Source organism: Erinaceus europaeus, chromosome 4 (genome assembly GCF_950295315.1).
Source record: "Erinaceus europaeus chromosome 4, mEriEur2.1, whole genome shotgun sequence".
Taxonomy (NCBI): Eukaryota; Metazoa; Chordata; class Mammalia; order Eulipotyphla; family Erinaceidae; genus Erinaceus; species Erinaceus europaeus.
This window is the reverse complement of record NC_080165.1, coordinates 10,876,630-10,892,337: the sequence shown is the minus strand read 5'-3', so window position 1 is coordinate 10,892,337 and position 15,708 is coordinate 10,876,630. Positions and strand designations below refer to the sequence as shown.

Here is a 15,708-nt window from a genome sequence, read left to right as displayed (position 1 = left end):
TCTCTCTGCCCTATCCAACAACGACGGCATCAATAACAGCAATAATAACTACAACAATTTAAAAAGGGCAACAAAAGGGAAGATAAATATTAAAAATAGAAAAAAGAAATGCCCAGAGGCTGCCGTTACTTTTCAAGAGCAAGGCTTTTTGGTTCCCTTGCCGTGGTGTCCCCATTGGCGCAAGCACCCCTGTTGTCACCTGCATCATTGGCTGCCGTTGATGTCCTTCTCTTGACTGCCCAGTGAAGCCTGTGCCCTGCTCTGCTGTGGCATGGCTCACTTCCTTGTTCACACAATGGCAGAATCGTGTTCTTAGTCACTGCTTTTTTTTTTTTTTTTTTTTTTTTTTCTCAGAGCCCTGCTCAGCTCTGGCTTCTGGTAGTGATGGGAATTGAACCTGAGCCCTCAGGCATGAGTCTTTTTGCATAGCCACTATGCTGTTTTTTTCTCGTGAGTTTTCATAAGAAGTAGCAGATCATTACTGATGTTTGCTACTTAGCTCTGCAGCTCGGAGAGCATGCGGTTTTGGAGACCAGAGAACATCACGTCAGATGTCAAGTGCTCACCTTGAATTCTTAGCACACGTGGGATCAGGGAAGTGGAGAAGAAGTGGAAGGTGGCAGGGACCAGTCAAGGAATGGCATTGCAAAGCCCGCGCCCTCCGCTTTGGGGAGTCAGAGGAGTGTCTGCGTGGGTGTTCTAGGGAGGGGCCCTCAAAAGGTTGTTGCTGTGCTTTTGGACCGTGGTGCGGTCTCACTTCCTGATTCTGGGTTAATAGGAACTGACTCCCCGTATTGAACTTGGGCTTAGCTGACTTTATGGGGTTGCACCAAGCCCTTGGGAGAGCACAATCATCTTGGGCTTATCTACACGCTAAGGACAGACAGGAGAGCAAGCCTGGTGAATTAATTCTCTTTGTTACTAAAAATCCTACAGAACTCTGGGCACATCCGGAAGGTTTTCTGTGAATGTACAGAATGTTAACCAAAGCTTTCGGTGCAGCTGACTCTCCAGGGGAAGCTAAGTAGCCTGACATCCCCCCCCCCCCCCCCCGCCACACACACACAGACACATATGCACACACACCAGATGTGTGTGTGTGTGTCTCCATGCCTCCGTGCCTTTCTGGTGGTTGGGGGAGGGCAGAGAAAATGGGCCAAGCTTGGCGGTTTGGGGCTGGGGCACTGACCTCTTTTTCCCTCTGTTCTTGTCTCCGTGTGCTTTTCCCATGGGCTCCCGAGAACGTTCTCAGCCTGGGTGACTGGCCTGAGGCTCGGAGAAGCGCCAGCTCTGACAAGAACAGGTCTACTTCCTCTCTCATGTGACTGTCCATCTGTCCTCCATCCATACATACATCCACTGCCATCCTCCCATTTCACAGTACGCACCCAGGTCCATTTCATGCCCTGACAAACCTTCCAGGACCTCCAGAGCCCTGGAGCCCTGGCTAAGCATTGAGAAAGGAGTCCTGGGCTTGAAGTTCTTGAGAAAGACAGCAATTCCTGCACAGAGACCATTGTGGGTGGGGGTCTACCCTCCTTACCTGTGGGTGACTGGGGTCCCAGGACAGGGAGCCCGGAAGGTGCCTGTCCACTGGCTGACACTGCGTTCCAGCACAGATTAGCCCCAGCCAGCCGATGACAGGGGCGCCAGATCGCCTAATTACAGGACAGCGAGTTATCACATTAGCTGCTAACGTCATCTGTCAGCTCGGAAAGTCTCCCTGCCACCACCAGATTCAGGTTCCCCACTGTGGCTGCATCCAGGGACTGTCACCTGCTTGCTCCTCTACAAATTCCATGTGAGTCACAGAACTTCCTTCTTCCAGACAAGGCTGGGGTCTGGTTGCAGTGAACTGGCTTAGTCCACAGCGCTCATGCCTGGTGCCTTCCCTAGAGAAATGAAGGCTGATTTCTGTTTGGTTTGGATTTTGTTGTTGTTTGCTGTGGTGGTGGTTTTGTTTTTTGCTAGTTTGTTTTTGATAGAGCAGGAGAGGAGGACATAGAGAGGGAGAAAGACAGAGAGACACCTGCAGCAGCACTGCTTCACCATTTGTGAAGCTTTCCCCCTACAGATGGGGACCAGAGAATTGAGCCTGGATCTTCAGACATGGTGGTGATGTGTGAGCTCAACCAACCAGGTGAGCCACTGCTCACCCCCCCCCCAACCCCCCGATTTCTTGTTTGTTTGTTTTTGTCTGCTTAACAGTCTGTTGGCTTAGAGGGGTTTTTTTGTTTAGTTTTGTTTGTCATTTACATATATCCTACCCATGAATTTTTATTTCTTTTTATTTTATTTACTTGTTGATTTGATAGAGACAGAAACTGAGTGGGAAAGGTGAGGTAGAGGTGGAGAGAGAGAGAGAGACACACACATACACACACCTGCAGCCCTGCCTCACCACTCTGATGAAACTTCCCCCTGCAGGTGGGGACCTGGGTCTCTGCTGTAGAACGAGCATCCTACCAGTTGTGCCGCCACCTGGCCCCTTGAGTCTCTTTTTTATTCTTACCCTTTTTTGTTTGTTTGTTTAACCAGGGCATCACTAGCAATTCCCCCACATAACCCCCCATGAATCTTCCCTTTTTTAAAAAAATTTTTTTAATTATCTTTATTTATTTATTGGATAGAGACTATCAGAAATCGAGAGGGAATGGGGAGTTAAGAGAGGGTGAAAGACAAAGAGACACCTGCAGCACTGCTTCACCACTCGTGAAGCTTTTCCCCCTGCTGGTGGGGACTGGGGCCTTGAACCTAGGTCCTTGCGCTTTGTAACATGTGCGCTCAACCAGGTGTGCCACCACCAGGCCCCCCCTTTTTTTAAGGTGTGTGTTTGTGTGTGATTTTAAAAATACATATGTGAAGGGGGTGTAGTTTTTTTAATATATGTATGTGATCACGTGGCCGTTAATCTAATAATTCAGTGAAAATGCCTCCAGAGACAAACTTTGAGCCCCACAGTATGGCACGGTACATGTGCTGGTCATAGCCAGTGCTCAAATGTTGCTGCTAAGCCTTTTTTAGCTTTTGTGGTGTTTTTTTTTTTTTTTTTTTTTTTTTTGATGACTTTTAAAAAAATGTTTTTGTTTGTTTATGAGAGGGATATGAAGTGAGAGAAAGGACCGGACATCACTCACCAGAGTTCTGGGGACTGTGCTGCCAGGGATGAACTCAGGACTCCATGCTTGAGGGCCCAACCCTTTACCCATTATGCCACTTCCCAAACCACGTATTTGGCGACTTTTGACCAGCTCCATCAGACTCAAATTCTCTCCTTTCCTTTTCTTTTCTTTCTTTTTTTCTTTTCTATTTTCAATGTGAGCTGGAAAAGTATGTAACATGCCTAGTTCTCAAGCCCAAGGTCCCAAGAGTAGATGGAGACTCACTAGCCTCGGAAGAGGGGAGCAGGGAGGGACATCCCTCCATCCACCCACCCATCTGCTGTCGGATGCCATCTGTTCTCATGGTCCTCGAGGTGACATGTGTCGTCAACACCGTGCATGAGGAATCCCCTGGGTTGTCTCCCTTCTGGGCCTTGGGATGAGCCCTTTCCTGTCACCAGGGAGCTTGGTGGTTCAGGGCATGGGCTTCGGAGTTGCTGGCTGGAACTATTAAGTCTGACTCTTCTCCTCAGCTGTAGTTCTCTTCTCTGGCCTCTCTGCCTCAGTTTCCTCATCCATAATAATAGCTCTGGGGAAAAAATGAAGAAGGAAAAAAGAAAAAGGCAATTCCTCTGTGTGTAGCTTTAGCACATGGTAGATACTCAGTGTACGTTGTGCTTGCAAGAAGCAAACTCAGTCAAATGAATGAGTAAAAAGAAGACCCTTCGATATTGGGTTGCTTGGTCCACACTGGCCCTTCCCCACACTAGACAGATGCCACCCAGCTCCAGCACCACCTGAACTTTTCAGTTCAGCAGCTTGAGTTTTTCCCCCCCAAAATCTAGGTAATAAGTACCAGCAACTCCCGGGAGCTTATGGGTGGGACAAACCGTTCTCTGGGCTCCAACCCTCACAAGCAAGCCCTATTCTCCTGGTCTAGAAACCTCTCTTGGGGAATGCTCCCCCACGTGCTTCTGCTGACCTGTGGAAGCCCACCACCCTTCATTCAGATTCCTAGGGAAAGTGAGTCCTGAGTAGTAAGATGGCGGGCGGGGGGCCCATGGAGCCTAGGGAAATGTGAGTGGAGCCACAAGCCCAAATCCCGGATGGTTTTGTGTAAGAGAATTGGAGCAGGTGGACAGAGAAGGAGCTGTCCTTTCCTTTAAAGGGTGAATGGACTTCCTTCCTTCCTTCCTTCCTTCCTTTTTTTTTTTTTTTTTTTTCTTTTTTAATTGCCTCCAGAGTTATCGCTGGGACTTGGTGCCCGCACTACAAATCCACAGTTCCCAGTGGTCTTTTTGTTCTTTAATTTTTTTCTTTCTGTTATACTTAATAGAACAGAGAGAAATTAAGAGGGGAGGGGAGGCAGAGAGGGGGACAGAAAGATAACTGCAGGCCTGCTTCAAAGCCCATGAAGCACCCCCTCCAGGTGGTGAATGGCCTTCTTAAGACACTATTCGAGCTGTTGTAAGGGCCCGCACACACACTGAGCAGTAGCGGTCTCCTGTCACACTGCTGGGTGTCCTCTGTTGGGGTTGTCATCCTCTCTGTCTCTCTGGGGTCCACATCTTGATTCTGAGAGTCACGCTGGTGCCTAGGGTACCATGCTGGGCTCCAACAGCTGTTCGTATTGGAAGGGATTGTCCTGAGCCGAGAGACCAGATGGTGCCTAGCGGGGAGCCTGTGTGCCCCCAGGGGTGGGGAACGGTGCTCCATTTCTGGCTCTGCTGTACCTAGATGGTTCCGCCACCAAGGCGGCCTCATCAGCCTTTCTTGAGCACTCGCCTTGCACCAGGCACTGTTCCCCTGTCCACATTCATCGGTGTCATCACAGCCCGATATGGAAGATGCCGTGAAAATGAGGAAACTGAGGCAGGCAGGCGAGCCTCTGCCGTGCTCAGGCTCACACCCAGCCTCTCCGGGGGCCCAGCCTTCGGCCGCTGGTCACTGCAAGTCTTGAGACTCAGGCGCTTCCCACAGAACTAATAGGCGCCTGCGCACTGGGAGCTGGGCCTCATCCTCAGGCTTTTTCTTTGTTCTCTTCGCAGGAAACAAAAGAGGAGAAGTCCTCCTATAACTGCCCCCTGTGTGAGAAGATCTGCACCACACAGCACCAGCTCACAATGCACATTCGCCAGGTTCGCATCTACTTGTGATTCTGGTTTGGTTTGGGTTTTGTCTTTCCCTTTCCTTTTTTCTCTTTAGGTCAATACGCAGGGCAAGGGGAGGGGACTTTTCACACCTGGTGGATGAATCAGGGCTGTCTCCCTTCGCTTTGAGATCTTACTGATGTTCCAGAGGGGGTGGTTCCCCAGTTGTTTTGGTGTTAGCCTTCGACACAGTCCCAGAATTCCCTCGCAGAATTGAGGACAGTGCTGGCTAGTTATCTGACAGCATGTCGAGGAAGACTACTTCCTTCCTGGTGAGTGGGCAGAGCCATCTGAACCCCTATCCCCTCAAGTCATTGTGGCTATGAACCCATATTGGGGGCAGAAGCCAAGAGCTCCATCCATCACAGCATGTCCTGTGCCTCTGAGCTCCGTGCCTGACCTGGACGCCCAATTCTTTCTCATACACATGCTGCCCGTGTGAACACTGCACCCCAGTTGACACGACTCCAAGCTCACGTCCTGCATTAGGCAGTTTACCGGCTTTGGAATCTGTTTTGGTTTTTGCTCTTTACGATGAGATTTCTCCCTGTCCTCCGACTGCTGTGGCTGGTGAATGACAGAGTAGGTGAGGCTCTGAGCTGACAGGATGGTGACAAGGTGCTGAGGAGAAACACCGCATAGTGACTTAGGTAGGAATGGAAATGTCCCCAAGTTTCAAAGGCCAGGTTTCCATTGTCCTGTGACAAAAGGGCTCGTCTTGTAGACAAATGGGGCGGCCCGTTCATCTCTTCGTACCTCTCAGAAAGGCCCACACAGACGTCACCTCTCTTAGTGTGTGCTTGCCGGGATATTTGTCAAGCCTGGAACACAGGAATGGAAGGAAGGAAGGCAGGCAGGCAGGCAGGCAGGCAGGCAAACTAAAGACTTGTGTACTCGTGCAATGTTTTGACACTGGGGAGGGTATTATTTAGCAACAAATGAGAAGAAAGAGCTGGAAGGCTTCCCCAGTTTGATTTCATTAAAGCCCTGGATTCGCTGTGGGTGAGAACCTGAGTTCTGAGCCCCCCCCCCCAAGGTGACTGCTGTCTCCTGCTTCCTGTCCACAGCACAACACAGACACCGGCGGGGTGGACCACTCGTGCAGCATCTGCGGCAAGTCGCTCAGCTCGGCCAGCTCCCTGGACCGCCACATGCTGGTGCACTCGGGCGAGCGGCCGTACAAGTGCACCGTGTGCGGCCAGTCTTTCACCACCAACGGCAACATGCACAGGTGGGTGCGGCAGCTGCCGGCCTCTGCGGGCGCCCCTCAGGCGGGTGCCGGCAGCAGATTCACAGCAGCGCAGGCTTTTCCCTTGTAGCCGCCATCCAGAGGCTGCCGGCTTTGCTCCAAGCATGTTCTCTCGTGTCTGATTCAGTGTCTGGTCCTGGGAGAGAGAGAGAGAGACAGAGATAGAAGAAAGAGAGAACCCTACCTGGGTGAGTGAGGACATTAGTTTGGAAGCTTCTCCATTTCTGGCACTCGACTTTCTAAGTCCTCGGTGAATTGTTCTCTGTTACAAGGACTGCTCAGTATTGCTGTTCAGCATGCTGTGATAATTCAAAGTCTACACAGGTGTCCTAGTGTGAACTCTTAGAAGTGTCCCTGCGGGAGTCGGGCTGTAGCGCAGCGGGTTAAGTGCAGGTGGCACAAAGCACAAGGACCGGCATAAGGTCCCGGTTCGAGTCCCCGGCTCCCCACCTGCAGGGGAGTCGCTTCACAGGCGGTGAAGCAGGTCTGCAGGTGTCTGTCTTTCTCTCCCCCTCTCTGTCTTCCCGTCCTCTCTCCATTTCTCTCTGTCCTATCCAACAACGACAACAACAATAATAACTACAACAATAAAACAACAAGGGCAACAAAAGGGAATAAATAAAATAAAATAAATATTAAAAAAAAAAAAAGTGTCCCTTCTTGGGTCCCAGGATGGTCGGGCTTGTCACATACGAACGAGCCCTCAAGGGACTCCATTCCTGCAACTCTGGCCTGTTGAAACCAGAAGTTGATTTTTACCACTGCTCACTCCTGGTTTATGGTGGTGCAGGGGATTGAACCTGGGACTTTGGAGCCTCAGACACGAGAGTCCCTTTGCATAACCGTGATACTATCTACCCCCTGCCCTAAACTAGAACTTTCGGAAAGGTTATCAATACAGATTTTCTAGCAAGCATTTTATGACCTCAGTAGCTGTATGAGATGTCAGTCCTCTTGGTATCATTCTATGTGCCCACCAGCCACATTCTTGCCAAGTCTGGTTTCTGTCTACCGTTTCCTCTCTCCTAGTACTTATAAGTCAGTATCTCACACGTTCATGATTTTACCTCCTACTTTTAAATCCGTCATTCATTCTGAGTGAGTATTTGTGTATAGTCTATGGAAGGGTTAATCTTTGGGGACATGGGGATGGTGTGGACTTGTGCCCCTGTTGTCTTATAATTTTGTGTATCAATAAGTCACTAATAAAAAAAAATCCCCAATGTATAGTTAAAGCCATTATTGATGACTAAGAAACATAGTTAAAACTAAAAGAAAAAAGAAAGAAAACTCTTCCCCCCTACCACCATGGAATTGTCTTGTCATATTTTTCAAAATTCATTTAACCATCCCTGTAAGGGTTTATTTCTGTTCTGTCACCCTGATCTTATCCGAGGGCCTAATGCTCTAATGATTATTATAGCTTTCTGATAGGTCTTGAAATCAGAAAATATGATTCTTCTGTCATAGGTGAAAATTGTTTTGGCTCTTTCTGGGTTGCTGTCTGTCATTTCTGTATGAATTTGGGGATTATATTGTCAGTTTCTGCCCCCCTGCCCCTCCCAAGGGGCAACGTTGATAATTATCAGGATTACAAATGATGTAGATCAGTTTGAGTATTGACATTTTCGTTTTGTTCCATGAGCTTGGGATATTTTCCATTCATTTACATTTTTGTGCTGTTTTATAGTCTTCAGAGTTTATACCTTAAAAGTATTATTTTTCAACTATTTTTTAAATTTTTTATTATCTTTATTTATTTGATAGAGACAGCCAGAAATTGAGAGGGAAGGAGGAGTTAGAGAGGGAAAGAGAGAGAGACAGAGAAATAACTGCAGCCCTGCTTCACCACTCATGAAGCTTTCCCCTGCTGGTGGGGACCGGGGACTCGAACCCGGGTCCTTGTGCACTGTGTAACACGTACACTCAACGAGGTGCACCACCGTCTGGCCCTGAAATACTTTTTTTTAAAAAAAAGATTTTATTTATCCATGAAGAAGACAGGCAGAGAGAAGAGAGAGAGAAAGAACCAGACATCACCTCTGGTACATGCGCTGCTTGGGATTGAACTCAAAACCTCGTGCTTAAGAGTCCAGTGCTTTATCCCTTGCACCACCTCCCAGACCACCCTTATAATTACTTTTATTACATTTATTCCTGATGCTTTCGGATGGTGTTGTAAATGGAACTGTTTTCTAAGTTCATCTTCTGACTGTTCACTAGAGCGTATAAAAATATAGATCAGTGGCCGAGAGTAGTCTCAGCCCATGAGCACACAGCTTTGTGTGTGTGTGTGTGAGACCCAGGGTTCTGGCACTGCATGGGACACCATAGCACTGGAGCAGCTCCAGAGGGGGAAAAAATCAGCTGGGAGCAGTGGGAAAATACACATGTGGGGGCCTCAGGCCCTCCAAAAAAAAAAAAAAATTCTACATACAGTCCAGATTTTACACTGTTCTTATTCCTGTGGTCTGATGGCATTTTTTCTTTGTCTAAAGGTTTTTAAAAGATATTTTTATTTGTTTATTGGTGGCTAGAGGCAGAGAGAAATTGAGAGGGGAGGGAGAGATAGAGAGGAAAGAGTCAGAGAGACACCTGCAGCTCTACTTCACCACTTGTGAAGCTTTCCCCCTGCAGTTGGGAACAAGGGGCTTGAACCCGGGTCCTTGTGCACTGTTCTTCTTCTAGCGTTTGCCCTTCTTCCGTAGCCAGTCAACAGCGTCAGGTTGAGCCTGACGTCAAGTTTCGAGACCTCCTTTGAATCTGGAGAGGTGGCAGTTGTTGACTATGTGGGTCATAGTCTGTCTGGAGCCGCAGGGGCAGTTCGGGTCGTCTCTGGCTCCCCAGCGATGGAACATAGCGGCGCACCGGCCATGGCCTGTTCGATAGCGATTGAGGAGGGCCCAGTCATAACTGGGCCAGGTCAAAGCCGGGTGGACGCTCGCAGGGGTCTGTGATGAGGTGTTTGTTCTTTACCTCAGCTGACTGCCAGCTCTGTTTCCAAGAGTCTGGGACAGAGAAGTTGAGTGTAGGCGTAGGGGACCAGATTGGGTGACGAGACGTCAAGCGTTGGACAGGGTGGGCGAAGATCTCCGCGTAGATTGGCAGGTCTGGTCGAGCGTAGACGTGGGAAATGATCTTAGATGATGCCGCATCCCGACGAATATCTTGTGCACTGTAATGTGAGCGCTTAACTGGATGCTGGCCCCATGACCTCCCTCCTGCCATAGTTACTATTCCTTGGGATTTTGTATATCATGTCATTTACAAACAGAAATAATATAATGTTTCTTCATTTGTTGCAACCATCCTAGGTGTTTTGTTTTGGGTGACTTCTGTTTTTTGTTTGTTTGTTTGTTTCCTAGCCATGACTAGATCCTGTAGTACTTGGTTTGGGGGTCAGGTGGTAGCACAGCCAGTTAAGCACACATGACACAAAGTGCAAGGACCAGCATAAGAATCCTGGTTTGAGCCCCCGGCTCCCCACCTGCAGGGGAGTCGCTTCACAGGCGGTGAAGCAGGTCTGCAGGTGTCTGTCTTTCTCTCCCCCTCTCTGTCTTCCCCTCCTCTCTTCATTTCTCTGTGTCCTATCCAACAACGATGACATCAATAACAACAACAATAAAACAACAAGGGTAACCAAAGGGAAAATAAATAAATCAATATGTAGTGCTTGTTTGGACAAAAGTGAATGGACGTTATTGAAGAATTCAAGCCATTTGTATAAATCTGTTAGTTGGGGTCTCCTTGTTCTTTGTCAGATGGAGAAAAAAAAACCCTTAATTCTTAGTGTGCTAAATGTATTTATCACAAGAAAGTATGTCGGATTTGAGATGGTCAAGTTGTGCTTTTTTTTTTTTTTTTAACAAGAGCACTGCTCAACCCTGGTTTATGATGGTGCAAAGGATTGAACCTGGGACCTTGAAGCCTCCGGCTCTTCTGAGAGTCTCTCTGCATAACCACTATGCTGGCTCCACAGCCCTTTTCTCTTCTACTTTGCAACCTTAACCCACCTGTTCCTAGAGCAAATCCCAGTGTGTAATGATTTACCTTTATTACATTGGTAGCTTGGTTTGCTGGCATTTTGTTGGAGATTTTATTTATTTATTTTGCCTATATTCAGGACGTGCTGGTCTGGTGTTTCCTTACAATGGATCCCTTTAACTAGCATTGAGTGGATGCTAACTTTAGAGAGTGAGTTTGGAAGTATCCACCTCTCCTCCCCTCCACTGTTCCCCAGTCGGTGTTGATATTGGGGTGTTTTTTTTTTCTGAGAAATTTCTAAATGACTGGTTGACTTCTCTTTCCTTGTGGCAGGTCTGTTCCGACTTCCCATTTCTGAGCCTATCGCAGTGGTCTGTGTGTTTCTGGGAAGGTGGCCCTTTCACCCAGGTGGTCTAACGAGTGGTGGCGCATGGTCGTTCCTGCGGGTGTTCCCTCACCACACGTCCTGTGTGGACGCTCCTGCTTTCACTCCTGGTTTTACTCATCTCAGTCGAGCTCAGCGTTTGTCAGTTGTGTTGGTCTTTGAAAGGAAACCATGTTTATCGCTTGAACTGTGCTCTCTGCTGCCTTTCTGCTTTCCTGGGACATCTTGGCCTTCCTCCCGTGTTTTGTGTTTTTTTTTTTTTTGTATTTATTTATAAAAAGGAAACACTGACAAAAACCATAGGAGAAGAGGAGTACAACTCCACGCAGTTCCCACCACCAGAACTCTGTATCCCATCCCCTCCCCCGATAGCTTTCCTATGCTTTATCCTTCTGCGAACATGGACCCAGGATCCTTATGGGATGCAGAATGTGGAAGGTCTGGCTTCTGTCATTGCTTCCCCGCTGAACATGGGTGTTGACATTTCGATCCATCCTCCCAGCCTGTCTCTCTCTTTCCCTAGTGGGGCAGGGCTCTGGGGAAGCAGGGCTCCAGGACACATTGGTGGGGTTGTCTGTCCAGGGAAGTCTCGTTGACATCATGGTAGCATCTGGAACCTGGTGGCTGAAAGATTTAACATATAAAGCCAAACAAATTATTGACTAATCATGAACATAAGAGCTGGAATATTGCAGATGAAGAATTGGGGGGCCTTGACCTCCATCTTCATGTTTGCTCTAGGCTTCATTTGTGTTGATTAAGTTGTTTGGTTTAGACGGGGAAATTGAGAAGGGAAATAGCTATAGAGAGGGAGGGAGAAAGAGGGGGGCTGTGATGTTCAAGACCCTGTTCCCCACTGCAGGTGAAGGAGCGGTGAAGCAGGGCTGCAAGTGTCTATCTCTGTCTCTCTCCCTCTCTATCTCCTCCTTCTCTCTCAATTTCTCTGTCCTAGCCAATAAAATGGAAAAAATGGCTACCAGGAGCAGTGGATTCATAGTGCTGGCACCAAGCCCCAGCGACAACCCTGGAGGAGAGAGAGAGGAAGAGGAAGAGAGAGAGAAAAAAGTGTGCTCTGCTGGGTACACCACCACCTGCCCCTTACCTTTTTTTTTTTTAAAGAAGATTTGGTTATTGATTGAAAACTTTCATTTAACATAGACATTTATAAATGCAACCTCATCCTTGTATCTTGTGGTTTTATCTTTGTTATTATTATTCATCTGAAACTATCTTCTAAAATGTGTTTGATTGGGGGGGGGGGTGGCACCCATGGTTGAGCGCATCTCCCATAACAGACGCCTACGAAACACTCTCACCCCAACTTAAGTCCCTTTCTGTTCTTGTCTTTCTTATAAATTTTTTTTTTATTTAGCTATTTGACAGAGACAATAGAAACAGAGAAATCAGAAGGGAAGGGGGACAGAGAGGGAGAGAGAGAGAGAAAAGGACACCTGCTGCTCTGCTTCACCAATGATGAAGCTTCCCCCTTGCAAGTGGGGAGCTGGGGCTTGAACCTGGGCCCTTGTGCACTGTAATATGTTGAGCGCACATGCTACAATGCACAAGGACCCAGGTTTGAGCCCCTGGCCCCCACATGCAGGGGGGAAGCTTTGCAAGTGGTGAAGTGTCTCTCCCTCTCTATCACCCCCTTCCCTCTCGATTCCTGGCTGTCTCTATCCAATAAATAAATAGAGATAATTTTTAAAGTCTGCATGGCAAGAAAAATAAAATCCAAGTAAAATAAAACTGTTTGATTTGTTTTATTTTAATGAAAGGGAAAGCAGGGAGACCAGAGCACTGCTCAGCTCTGGCCTGCGGTAGTGTGGGGAGATTGAATCTGGGACTTTGGAGCCTCAGCCTTGAAAGCCTCTTTGCATAACCACTAAGCTATCTCCCCCGCCCACCAAGTAGTTTCCAATTACCTGGACTGACTTTTTTTTTTTTTTTTTTTTTCCTTCTTTGGCCCTTGGATATTGTTTAAGTTCACATAGAAGTGGGATTTTGTTTGTTTTTTAAGACTAGTTTTTATAAGCGAGAGACCAGAATACCATGCTCAGTTCTGGCTCCTATTTGGGCTGGAGACTGAACCTGGGACCTCCAGGGCCTCAGGTGTGTAAATTCTGTGCTCTGACACATTAAGCTATTTCCCTGGCCCAAGAGGTTTAGAGTTTGGCAAGCTGTATTTCTATTTATTTGTTTATTTATTTATTATTGGATAGAGACAGAAACTGAGGTGGGAGGGGGAGATAAAGATTGAGAGATACAGAGAGACACACACCATTTGTGAAGCTTTCCCCCTGCAGGTGGGGACCAGGGGCTTGAACCTGGGTCCTTGTGCACTGTAATGTGTGCCTTTAACCAGGTGTGCCACCGCCTGGCCCCTGGCATGCTATATTTCTTTCAAGCTCTCTGTGCAGAACATGCTATGTTCATAGCAGCATGATTTGTAATAGTCCAAACTGGGAAGCAACCCAGATGCCCAGCAACAGATGATCGGCCAAGAAAGCTGTGGTGTGTATACACAGTGGACTGCTACTCCGCTGTGTGTGTGTGTGTGTGTGTGTGTGTGTGTGTGTGTGTGTGTATGTCAGGGAGGGGTTTTCACAAGCTTGTGAGCAAACGTTGTTCCAGATGAGCTGCTTTCCTTAGACCTGGCTCCACCCCCACTTCTTGCTACCAAAACACTCAAGAGGCCTCATTCCACCTCTCACAACCCTAATCCCTGGAACTATCGTCTTTTCAAGTTTCAAGCTAACCTCAGCTAGCTGGGTGGCCTGCCCACTCACAGGAGCTGGTCACTACTGGTCAGGGAAGATGTATTAGGTAGCTGCGAAGTGGCCATGTCCGGGAGTCAGGCGGTAGCGCAGTGGGTTAAGCGCACGTGGCGCCAAGCGCAAGGACCAGTGTAAGGATCTCGGTTCAAGCCCCCAGCTCCCCACCTGCAGGGGAGTCGCTTCACAGGCGGTGAAGCAGGTCTGCAGGTGTCTGTCTTTCTCTCCCCCTCCTCTCCATTTCTCTCTGTCCTATCTTACAATGATGACATCATCAACAACAATAATAACCACAGCAACAATGAAAAAACAACAAGGGTAACAGCTTCCCCAGAGACCCACCCTACTAGAGAAAGAGAGAGGCAGACTGGGAGTATGGACCGACCAGTCAACGTCCATGTTCAGCGGGGAAGCAATTACAGAAGCCAGACCTTCTACCTTCTGCAACCCTCAATGACCCTGGGTCCATGCTCCCAGAGGGATAGAGAATGGGAAAGCTATCGGGGGAGGGGGTGGGATATGGAGATTGGGTGGTGGGAATTGTGTGGAGTTGTACCCCTCCTACCCTATGGTTTTGTTAATTAATCCTTTCTTAAATAAAAAATAAATAAATAAATAAATAAAAGTGTTAGGAGCAGCAAAGAAAGATTTGAAGGAAATGGTAGACTGAAATGAACAAGTGAGAAAATTAGGAAGGCTGAAATTAATTAAATCTAAAAAATTAAATTTAATCTCCTATGAGGTTAGAAAAATAAAATGAGTTCAAAGAAATTTGAAGAAAAGAAGGGCAAATAAAATTAACAAAAGTTCTGGAAAAAAAAAAAAAGTGGCCATGTCCTTAGTTCTACCAGAAGACCTTCAACACAAAATCAATCAGCACAATTGTTCTAATAGAAAAAGAACATTAGGGGCCGGGTGGTGGTGCACCTGGTTGAGCACACGTATCATAATGCTAAAGGTCCCAGGTTCAAGCCCCTGGTCCCCACTTGCAGGGAGAAAGCTTCATGAGTGGTGAAGCAGCCCTGCAGGTGTCTCTCTCTCTCTCTTTATCTCCCCCTGTCCTCTAGATTTCTGGCTGTCTATCCAATAAATAAAGATAATAAAAAATGAAAAAGAAAAGAGAAAGAAAATTAACTTCTGGACTGGAGAGGCAGCATAATGGTTATGTAACACTTTGAATCCTGAGGCTTTTAAAAGTCCCAGGTTCAATTCCCACTACCACCTGATAAGCCAGAACTGGTCTCTCTGTTTTTCTCTTCCTTCCTCTCTATCTCTTCCTCTCTCTCTTTCTCTCCCTCCCCCCCTCAGTAAAAACAAAATACAAATAATAAAAAACTTTCATCTAAAACAAATTAACTCTTTCAGATGTAGTTGCATGGAGCTGTCTTAGCAAGGTCATGTTGGTTGTCGCTTTGTAGCTCTGACAGTGCCTGTGATTCCTACAGACTTTAATTCTAGTAAAGAAAGTTTTGTGATGTTTTGTTGTATTTTCTTTCTTTATTTATTTTTACCAGCACACTGCTCAGCTCTGACTTAATGCTGGTGCGGGGGCGGGGGGGATTGAACTTGGGTCCTTGGAGCTTCAGGCATAAGAGTCTCTTTGCATCACCATTATGCTATCTGTCTACTCCTGCCCTGTGATATGTGAAAATCATTCTGTATTCATTGAGTAGAGTGAATGATAATACAACATTGTGGAAAATACTCATTGTGGAAAAGGTTAGGGGTAGACCTCCCTCGTTGCTACTTCTGCTGGAGTTTTTTCAAGTTGCTGTTTCCCTGAGTCTGGTTGCTGGTGTTCCTGGGGGTTGAAAACCAACAGGCTGCCATCAAGTGCGAAACTTGTATTACGGAAACTTCCCAGGGGCTGTGGCTTCCAGCTTCCCAGAAGTCTTTATCAGCGGCTCCCACGTTGTTAAGTTTGAATTGTTCTTCTAGAACAAACCAGGAGACTGAGCCAACGCATACCTCCAGGGGGCGCTGCCCATAGAGAACGAACGTGGGGCTCTGCCATTTCCACAGTTTCACAGAAAATGCTGGGCTCTGGAGCCAGGGAGACTGACCGCAG

General features: G+C 47.4%; 1 protein-coding gene across 9 annotated transcripts in view; it reads left to right on the top strand.

The window, feature by feature from the left end:
* The window catches only part of RREB1 (ras responsive element binding protein 1), a 146,012-nt gene that overhangs the window by 76,011 nt on the left and 54,293 nt on the right, over nt 1-15,708 (top strand). For all 9 annotated transcript variants that reach the window (XM_007523295.3, XM_060188738.1, XM_060188739.1 and 6 more), the window contains 2 exons: nt 5,150-5,239; nt 6,319-6,482. In XM_007523295.3, coding sequence (XP_007523357.2) covers nt 5,150-5,239; nt 6,319-6,482 — 254 coding nt within the window. The remainder of the gene's footprint in view (nt 1-5,149; nt 5,240-6,318; nt 6,483-15,708) is intronic.